Raw genomic sequence first — 10,408 nt, forward strand, 5'->3', positions numbered from 1 at the left:
AGTTTATGTGTGCCATGAGATAAAGGAGGCTGAAAACCACTATTTCATTAGAATCTCCTCTCTGTGACTCTTTGTGTGGTCAAGTGACTTAAAATAAGAAAAATACTCCTACTGGCAATACCACCAAGTTGTTCCCATCTATTGATAGGCCTGGTCACCTCTGATCTGGAGCCAATTAAGTCATTGACAGCTCCAGTGACCAAGAGAGCTGTGTGCCTGTACGTGTGTGCATGCAAGCATGAGTGTGTGCATGAACCCAGGGCCGTCGACTCCTGTGGGGGGTCTGTGTCACGGGCCGGTGCAACAGTTTCTACAAGCTGAAGAGGACTCAATCACCCACTCTGCTCCTGAGATCTGCACTGAGGGACAAGCTTTCCCCCAACCCAAATTGTGACTTTAAGAAAACCAGACTCAGTTCCTAAAGCCTTTCAGCAGTTTGAGGACTGCCAACACTGTACCCAGAAGAGAGAGGACCAAACAACAGGAAACAGAAATCAATACAAAATGATTATGTTACGAGTGCTGAACATGACGGCTAAGTGGTGCATCTGTAATAGCCGCACAGGGCCCAGCGGCTTTGAGGCAGATACCAACAATGGTACATGGGCAGAGTGGACAGTCATCACTGCTACCGAGTCACAGCTCCTGATTCTTCTGCAGTGATTCTGGACCTACACAAAGAACCTCAGCACCCGGTTAGATGCCACCATGTTCCTTCAGTCACTCAAGGCTGTACAAAGCATCAAAGTCCCGAAAATGTCACTTACCTGTCACCCATCCCTCCCAGCACGCACTCACCCTACCATGGCCAAGTTGACAGGCAGCTGCCGCCAATGAACTGGCTTATGACTCCAAGAAGTGCCAGATGGAACACAGGCCCACCTCAGCCATAGTGTTGCCATCCAACCTAGAAACCACCTGGTGGCTTCCTGGGCTCACAAACACATGCTCATCACCCAATGAGATCTCTGTCTAGGGTTGATGTTAATTCACTCGCCCAGAGATCTGGCACCTGGCTGTCTCCACTTTGACACTTTTCAAAAATTGGTAAAGTGCCTGCCTTTCTACACTTGGGCCTTCTTCACTCTCTGCTCTTCCTCAAAGATGCTGGGATGTCCTCTCTGGACTGGAAGATCCCCTCTCTTGGGATGCTGGCCTCCTGTACCACAGCCTCTGCACTACTTGGTTAGACCATTCCTCACTTTCCCTCCCTCTTTACAATCCCGAAGGCCTGTCTTTCCTAGTAACCCCCACCTCACACGAATCACTTTCCTCTTGGGAATTTAGCCAAAGCGCCATACCACTCTGTGACATTAGCACCAGAACCTCGAGGGGGCAAAGCTTGTCTGGTCATGCCCACTGTCCTGCTCATGTCCTTGGGTTTCACCTTCTCCATCAATGCAGAGTTTACCTGTCCCCTGTCCCTCTACCCTCTGTAGGGCACATGTCCATTCCCATTTTGTAAGAAGACAATCACTGTGGACATGAGAGTTTTCCCATCACTACTGGCCCTATACAATCATTATCACAGCCAGGAAACCTCAGAAACCTCAGTTAAAAGTTCAAGTTCACTTTATTCACTTGTATTTACCCTCACTTACCATCCTAACGATGAACCCACACACCTACTGTTGGCTCAGCCCCTCCCCTGGTCTCCGATGACTGCGCTCACAGTCCCTCACAGCTCACAGTCCCTCACAGTCCCGACATCCTGCTCCTGAGGGCCCAGGGCAGTAAATCCTGCCCCACAAACCAACTCCCCCTCCTCCCATTCTTTCTGCAGCTTGCTGCAAGCCAAGGTGCCAGACACCAAAACCTTTCCCCTCTTTCTCCAAATGTCCTTTCTCCAGAAGGACACCCTGACTGATGTGGCCCCAGGCCCTGCAACACCCCATGGAGAGGCATGCCACCCACAGTAGGTGCTGCTGGCAACCCTGGCCTGGCTACAACCCCATTCCTTCTCCTCCTCCTCGCCCACAGCAGCTAAGTGGCCAGGTTCTCAGGAACCAACAATGTCACATCCTGCCAATGGCAATTTATACAGAACAGGTGGCAAAAGTGCCTGCAAGGCCCACTCACGTTCTTCCCCACTTCCTGTAACATGTTTCTATTTAATTCATCATCCAAGCCACATTCTTTCTAATGGGAACAATGACATTACATGTACACAACACAACACAGCAGTGCCACTGCAACCACACAACCTTGAAAGAGGGACCCAATTCTGCACAGCACTGTAACTGCTGTGGAAGCATTTGCCTGTTATCTGCTTAGCTTACAGAAAGTGCTAAAGATTGGAGGACAATTTAACAATGAAAATATTCTACCTACTCAAATGTTTTCTGGAAATTTAGGAAAGGCCACGCCAGTCCAAATTACATATCAGCTCAGTCAGCATAATCTTAGGCAGATAAGGAAATCTGTCTCCTTCCCCTTCGCCCCCCAGCCTGCCACCATCTCAGGCAGGGGGCAGGTTGATTTTTATACCACACACAGCAGTTTGCCTCTGGCAAAGGCGCAAACAGAGAGAGATGGATCTATGCATGGCCTTTTACGGTCTTCTCAAAATCTCTCTGGAAACCCATGGTTTGCTGCCTTGATTGGCAGCTGACCTGGGAGCTCTCAGGCTTCTGCTGCTCTGCTGGGTGCAGGCAGGAGGGAGGGAGCAGGGCAGGGGCAGTGCAGTGAAGGGAGAACAAACGAACCTCAGTGACTGGCCCCAGGCCCCAGAGCAGAGGGCGGTGGCAGCCCACGACCTGGGACAGCAGTGCCAGGAGAGGGAAAGAGTTCGGTTTGGGATGCTCTGAAAACGTGAGAGCCAAATGCACAGGGCTCCTGACGAAGGGGGTCAGACAGTCCACACATAGGAAGACAGGGGTGCCAGGCCCCATGCTGCCTGACACAGCTGCAGGCTCTCAGCCTGTCTGGGTCTTTGTTCCTCATCCATGAAATGGGATGATGATGATAGCTCTGTCACAGGGTGGCAGTGAGGACTGGGTGAGGGACAGTGCCAAGAAGCGTGGCCCTGGGCCTAGCACTTACCATGCTCAGGCCAAGACCCACCTCAGAACCCAGCATCTGACAAAGAGAAGGCAAACCCCAGTAAAGTGCCCAGCAAATAGCCGAAAGCCAGACATGAGCGCCCAACCAAGTACAGAAAGAGAGAGGGACTGGGAAGGGTTGTGTGGTGACTGTCCAAATGGGGATGCTGCACACAAGCTGCACCTTCATTTAGAACAGACATTTAGTTAGTGTGTCCTGTGCGCAGGTTTCATGCTGGTGTTGGGGACAACGTGACTGACAAGACACCGGGGTGTACAGGCCAGAGGAGCGTCAGAAGACACTGTGTACTCTGAGGTTTGAACTGAGGATGGAAACCCATTTCCGGCCAGGTGAGAATAGACATTTGGAACTGCCCAGCGAAAAAGCCATGGAGCTGGGGAACATGATGAGCTCTGGCTTTGCTGCTAGGTTGCTGATGTGGGCCACAGCCCACACTCTGGTACCCTGGGGGTGCAGGCACACAGCGTCTTCCCCCAACAGGCACGGCACTAACACAGAAATAACCACTAGGACCAAACGTTGTGGCAGACCTCAACACTTGCCCAGCTTTGTCCACACCTGCCACAATTGCCCCACTCCTCCTGTCCACCGGACCTCCTTCCTCCGTCTGCATGTCCTGGGCTCAAAGGACATGATCGTCCTGTACACACAGCAGCTCCCACCAACACTGATCCCCAAAGGAGCAGACGGAGAGAGATGGAGTTAAGCCTATTCTCGAGTCTTCCAAGGCGTGGGCATATCCACTACACCGAAACTTCCTGTTGACCCTTGTTGTGAAGATCTGTGAGAGCCAAGGTGTAGTGGGCACAACAGTCTTAATGAGGACCTTCGCCACCCTTGGAAAAACAGGACGGGCTGTGCACCAGGGTTTCCCCAGCTCATTGCCTCAGGGAACAGCCTTGGAGCAGAGTCACACCTGGCAGTGCACTTGGGAGCAGAAGCTGCTCATGGAACGCTCTGCCTTCTTCCTGCCAGCTCCCACAACCCAGGCTCCTTATTGCTTATGTTCTGGAGCATATTTCCCCAGCAGATGGCCCAGTGGAACCTCTACACAAAGTGTTCTGCTCTGTCGAGGAGAGCATAGACACTCCTCTAAAATCACTGCTGTGTATTAAGAAAAGGGAAAGCAAACCTCCTGAGAGGAAGGTCTCCAAATCTACGGAAACTGATAAGCACAATGCACATTAGCATCACCAGACTTCAAGAGCCACTCTGGGCTCCCGCAGGGATCAGCACCTTGTCACATGTGGCTCATCACTACTTTAGGTGCCAGCACTGGAAAAGGCCGTTTTGATGACTCACATGTTTATGAAGCTAGGGAGAGCAACATGCACTCACGTACATGTCTGAGGAACAAGCTAGACAAGACTTCAGTGTGGGTTAGTCATCTGAGTGGCCCAAGGAAAGGGGTTTGGTTACACACCTGTCACTAGTGGGGACCTCCTTGCCTTAGGTCAGCTGCTCCTAGTCAGAAGAACCATGAAACTTTAGGCTGAAAATAATAAGACTAAAAACATGCTAAGGGATTTTAACAACACTGGGGGGGGGGGGGAATAGCATGTATATCCTTTGTAAGAGGATCAGAAATGTAACAAAAAAACCCTGAATATTACAACTTTTTAAAAAAGCATTTTATTTTTTTACTTTTAGACAGAGGAGAAGGGAAGAGAAAGAGAGAGAGAAACATCGATCAGTTGCCTCTCACACACCTCCAACTGGGGATTTGGCCCATAACCCACACATGTGCCCTGACTAGGAATCGAACCAGTGGCCCTTCAGTTACATGCTAGCAATAAATCCACTGAGCCACATCAGCCAGGGCATGAATATTACAATTTTTTTAAAGGAAAAATTCCCATACTGCTGAATCCTGAGAACCAGCTGCTCCAGAGCTTCGAAAACCCCAACAGTTTCCCTTAGGAAGCCTTTGGAGGAGCAGAAAGTACACTGATGTCCACTAACTCCACTCTGATAAAAAACAGTTGGCCCTGAGATCAGTGAGCTGATGCCCTGACCACAAAGACCCACTCCTCATATCGCACACATCTCAACATCAAGGGCCCTAGACACAGGGGCCAGGTACTCTGCCTTCTCTGCTTAATGCCATGGGGAACGTGCAGTAATCTGTGAGTGTGCCCTGGCCCTAACAGTACATGGAACCTTTCTAAGAGTGGCTTCTTCTCCATTTCTGGCAGATGTTCCTCAGTAGGACCAAACATCTCCACTATCTCAGGCAGGTCTCTATGTTTTACTCAGTCAGCATGTCATGGGAAGTGTGGCAATGCACTGCAATTTGACAGAGGAGACAGAAAGTGGTTCCTATCTCTCCAGCTAGGCTCTGTGTTCCCTGAATGCTCAATGCCCCCAGCTGGAGTACCTGATGGTGAGGCTAAGCTGACCCTCAGAAGGGCAAATCTTTGTCCCAGGAAAATACGCCCCTGAAGAGCTCAACCTCTCTCACACTCTTCTCACACACCACCAGCAGCCCAGAAGCAAGACTCCAGGAAGCAACACTACCACTGGAAAAGCAACTCAACCACCCACTGTCTGAGTCAGGAGGGGCACTTTGGCCAGTAGCTGCCAAGTGTCCTTTAAGGTGGCAGTGGCTGGTAGAAGGGCCTGCTAAAGCCCCCAGAAAAGCCCTCCCTCTCACACCCTTGGTTGGCCTCACACTTTCCCCCCCTCACCTAAAAACAAACCCAGAGTTCCTCCTTTCTTGCCCTTCCAGACGTCTTCTCTCAGCTAGGGTTGAAAGCACTTACTCTGGGAGGTGGCACAGCATGAATCTGACACAGTTGCCCAACACTGAAGCTGTTACAGCAGGAAGGGCATACAGCCAGTCCAGGTAATCCAACAACCTTGACAAGTCCTAAATCGAAAGGGTCAGAAAAGCTGCGTCCACACTCTCAGCTGCCCAAAGGCAAGCAATTTAGCAAAGAGCAAATGCTCAGAGCAGTCAGACAGGACTGACAAGAGCCCAAGAAACAAAGCAACAAAGAGCGTGGAGAGCAAGCATTTGAAGTAAAATCAGTGAGACAAGACAGAACTTCCAGAAGCACAAAAGATCCTTGGAGATACTAGACACTGACATACTATAGGCAGAGTCCCTGGGTCTCCTGAGGAAAACATCCTGTGTGGCCTGCAAAAAGTGCCCCATCACAGAGTGGGGATAGCTTCTTGACCAACGTAACTATTATTTTCACATTAAATATGTACATTAAGGGTAGCTCAGACAAGTGCTGGTGATGTGTACTTTTAGCCATGCAACAAGAAATTTTAATCCTCACCGAAGGATATGTTTTTTATTGATTTTTTTTCCCAGAGAGAGAGAGAGAAACACTGATGTGAGAAAACAGATCAGCTGTCTCCTGTTTGATTCCGACAAGGGATCAAACCCACAACCTAGGTATGTGCCCTGACCGGGAATCGAACCCTCAACCTTTTGGGTGTGCAGGATGATGCTCCAACCAGCTAAGCCACCTGGCTAGGGCACAACAAGAAATTTTTTTTTTTAAATTTTAATAACACCATGAATGAGGTGTTTTCTTCCGGCACAAGGTGTTGATTCCCCAAGCACTAAGTAAACATTTCAGGGGAAAAGCCTGCCTGAGTCCGACACCCCCATCTGTGCACACCTGCCACAGGGTCGTGGGAAAACCCTGGCCATACCTGGGACACCCTGTCATAGGTTCTCTACCTGGACCCCAAAGAACCATGGCTGCCATGAGACTACTGGATGCTCCCTCTCAGGTACATCCTTCCTCCAGCTCCTGAACAACATTTTCTTAATACACTTCTTAGGTTGGTGGTCACCCAGCAGCCACCAAGCTACTCTGCGATGAAAACCCGTTTCCAGAAAACTCGCAGCAGAATCTCTACCTCCCATTAAGCCATTAGCCTCTAAAAAGGCCTGTAGCCTTCGAGCTGATAATTCAAAGTGCCAAGCTGATTATACAGAATCCAGCTGCTTTTTCCCAGCCTCAGGCCTGCATTAGAGTTGAAAATAGTGAGAAAGAAAACAGATTGCAAATTGCCACAGGCCTGCTCCCTGCCATGCAGTGTTAGGCTTTAACCACAGTGAATAGATGAAGAAAGGCAAGGCGCTGATCCTTGGCTCCTAATTGCAGTCTAACCGGGTAGGGCGAATGGCTGGTTGGCGCAGCTCTCATTACAGACCCGATGTGACAGGAGGTGGCAGCTCAGGTCCACCGGGAGAGGCGCCTCCCAGACCAGCTAACTGTGAGGACTGCGTAGTGCTCAAGGCGCTTCCGAGTAGCCCTGGGCCCAGCAGGGCTCTCCCTGCCAGCAAGCGCCCTGCGCCCTTCCCGGGAGGGGACGGGGAGCGGCTCCCCGAGGACAGGCCAGCGACGGGGCCTCCTTACCGTTGCTGTAGGCGTATGGGGATTCGGCCGCGCCGTCCTGTAGGCTCTCCAGGATCTCGCCCTTGCCCACATCGCTGTCGCCCACCAGCAGGAACTTGAGCAGGTAGTCATAGCTCTTGACCGGGCTGCCCTGCGTCCCCATCCTCGCTCACGCGCGCGCAGGCCGCACCCGCATGCCCACGGCGCCAGCCGCGGGAGCACGGCGCGGAGGAGGCCTCTGACCGACCTGAGGGGACCAGGCGTGAGTGAGCGGGGGCCGTCGAGGCCCGCTCCGCGAGGGCCCGATTGCCCCCGACTGCCGCACCGACTGCCCGGGGCCAAGCGCCCGCCGCCCGCACCTGCTCCGCCTCCCGCCTCACCTAAGCGCTGCCACCGCCCCGCCGCTTCCCGCACCGCGCCGCGCAGCCCTGCCTCGCCCCCAGAACACTCGCCGCCATTGGCTGTCCACCGCCTACCTGCCCCCACCCATTGGCGAGCGAGCACGTCCTTCGCGTCGGCCCGCCCCCACCGTTTCCCACACAGCGCCGCAAAGCCTCCGATAGCCCCGCCCCATCACCGCCCCATTCCGCCTCTCTGGGATCGCAATTAGTCGCCCACCGCCCCTTTCTTGAGATCACTGGCCGCTCCGCACGTCCGTCATGACTGCCCGCCCCCACACTGTTCTCCACACAGCTTTGCGGAGATTCCAGCCGCCTAGCCCTGTCGCCGTCTCTGTTGGCCACTCGCCCCTCGCTTTCCCAGAACCATTGGTCCGCCTGCACGTCAGTCAGCACCACTAGAGCCTCGGAACGTCCCGGAGCCACCCACAGCCCCGCCCACTGCCCCCACAAATCTTGAGTCCTAGCCCGTCCCACCCCTCCCCGTCGCCATTGGCCACCGCCGCCGACCCTCCCAGAGCCATTGGGTCATCAGCACGTCGATCACAGCCCTCTAAGCCCATCTCTGGCTTCCCACCGCCTTCCCTATACGCTTACCAATCAGGAGCTTGTAACTCCAGGTTGTTTGCATACGCCCCTTTCCTTCCCGTGGAGGGGAGCTGGATGGTGGCTCTCCCCGTGGTGCTGCGACACAGCTAGGTCCGGGAGGACTAAACCCCCTCGTAAGCTGCGGCCCGCTGCTTCCGCAGAGATCCCAGAGAGCGCAGGGTGGCCCTCCTGGAACTGCGCTTGCGGAAGCCGCCCTCCCACGACGGGGGCGTGACCCGGGAGTGGCGGGGCAAAGGCGGCCAATCGGCGCTGGGGTTCCGGGAGAGACGGGACTTTCGCTTGCAGAAGGAGGCGGGGCTGAGGGGGCTGTGGCTGGGTCGCGGCTGTAGCCGCGGTCTCTCCGAGCTAGTTAAGCGAGCATCCCGCGGGGTGCAGACCGGGGCTTATGCCCTTCGCCCTGGGGAAGGCCGTAGGTCACAGCGCGTGGCTGTGAAGTCCTAACGTTCTAGAACCACGGCAGTTCCGCGGACGGGTGATGAGATGATGGCAGCAGAGGCTTCCAGCGGCGGAGTGATAGGGCTCTGCCCCTAAGTGCCCCCGGCAGAGTCTAGATGCCCAGCCGAGTCTGAGTCAGGCTAGGTGAGGGGATTCAGACGGGCCCACTACTCGGGTCAGGACGTGGGGCTCTGAGGCTTGACCACGGAGGCCTCCAGGAGGAAGTAACTTGGGGTTGTTTACAGGATGCATGGGTTATTTTTCTTTTCTTCTTTGGTATATTTTATTAATTATGCTATTACAATTGTCCCAATTTTTCCCCCTTTGCCCCCTTCCGCCTGGTAGCCCTCTTTCCTCCAGCAATGCTCCCTATTAGTTAATGTCCATGGGTCGTGCTTATAAGTTCTTTGGCTTTTCCATTTCCTATACTGTTCTTAACCTCCCCCCGTTTATTTGTACCTATCAATTATGCCTCATTTCCTGTACCTTTTCCCCCATTCTTCCACTTCCCCCCCGCACTGATAACCCTCCAAATGATCTCCATACCTATGATTCTGTTCCTATTCTAGTTATTTGCTTAGTTTTTTAGATTCAGTTGTTGATAGTTGTGAGTTTATTGTCATTTTAATGTCCATAGTTTTGATCTTTCCTTTCTTAAATAAGTCCCTTTAACATTTCATGTAATAATGGCTTGATGATGAACTCCTTTAGATTTACTTTGTCTCGGAAGCACTTTATCTGCCCTTCGATTCTAAGTGGTAGCTTTGCTGGATAGAATAATCTTAGCTGTAGATCCTTGCTTTTCATCACTTTGAATACTTCTTTCCAGTCCCTTCTTGCCTGTAAAAGTTTCTTTTGAGAAATCAACTGACAAGTCTTATGGGCTTTGTAGGTAACTCTCTGCTTTTCTCTTGCTGCTTTTAAGATACTCTCTTTATCTTTAACCTTTGACATTTTAATTATGGTGTCTCTTAATGTGGTCCTTTTTTGAGTTCAGCTTGTTTGGGATTCTCTGTGCTTCCTGGACTTGTATGTCTATTTCCTCCACCAAGTTAGGGAAGTTTTCCATTATTTCTTCAAGAAAGTTTCATTTCTTGCTCTTCCTCTTCTCCTTCTGGCATCCCTATGATTTAGATGTTGGTATGTTTGGAAATGTCCCAGAGGCTGCTTATTCTCTCATTTTTTTGAATTCTTGTTTCTTCGTTCTGTTCTTCTGGTTGCTTGTTTATTTCTTCCTTATGTTCCAAATCATTGACTTGAATCCTGGCTTCCTTCCCTTCACTGTTGGTTCCCTGTGGAATTTTCTTTATTGCACTTAGTGTAGTCTTCATTTCTTCTCTTATGTTTTTGCCGTACTCAGTGAGTTCTCTGAGCATCCTTATCACCAGTGTTTTGAACTCTGTTTCTGATATGTGGGCTACCTCCGTTTCGCTTAGTTCTTTTTCTGGGGTTTTGTTCTATTCTTTCATTTGGGTCATATTTCTTTGTCTCCTCAATTTGGCAGCCTCTGTGTTTCTGTGTTATTAGGTAGAGCTGCTTTGA

At 51.7% G+C, this 10,408-nt stretch overlaps 1 protein-coding gene across 2 annotated transcripts in view; it reads right to left on the reverse strand.

Moving 5' to 3' along the window:
• The window catches only part of RAB40C (RAB40C, member RAS oncogene family), a 35,966-nt gene extending 27,358 nt beyond the window's left edge, over nucleotides 1–8,608 (reverse strand). Inside the window, exons 1-2 of one of the 2 annotated variants that reach the window (XM_054586725.1) lie at nucleotides 7,805–7,865; nucleotides 7,446–7,671 (exon numbers count right to left, since the gene is read on the reverse strand). In XM_054586725.1, the coding sequence (XP_054442700.1) occupies nucleotides 7,446–7,587 (142 nt within the window). In that variant the 5' untranslated portion in view covers nucleotides 7,588–7,671; nucleotides 7,805–7,865. Of the gene's footprint in view, nucleotides 1–7,445; nucleotides 7,672–7,804; nucleotides 7,866–8,419 lie in introns of those variants that run through there. The other variant, XM_054586726.1, reaches the window with a different exon arrangement.
• Between the last annotated feature and the right edge of the window lie 1,800 nt (nucleotides 8,609–10,408).

The sequence above is a fragment of the Pteronotus mesoamericanus genome, unplaced genomic scaffold, assembly GCF_021234165.1.
Source record: "Pteronotus mesoamericanus isolate MK-2021 breed Mesoamerican mustached bat unplaced genomic scaffold, CSHL_Meso_final contig_947, whole genome shotgun sequence".
Lineage (NCBI taxonomy): Eukaryota > Metazoa > Chordata > Mammalia > Chiroptera > Mormoopidae > Pteronotus > Pteronotus mesoamericanus.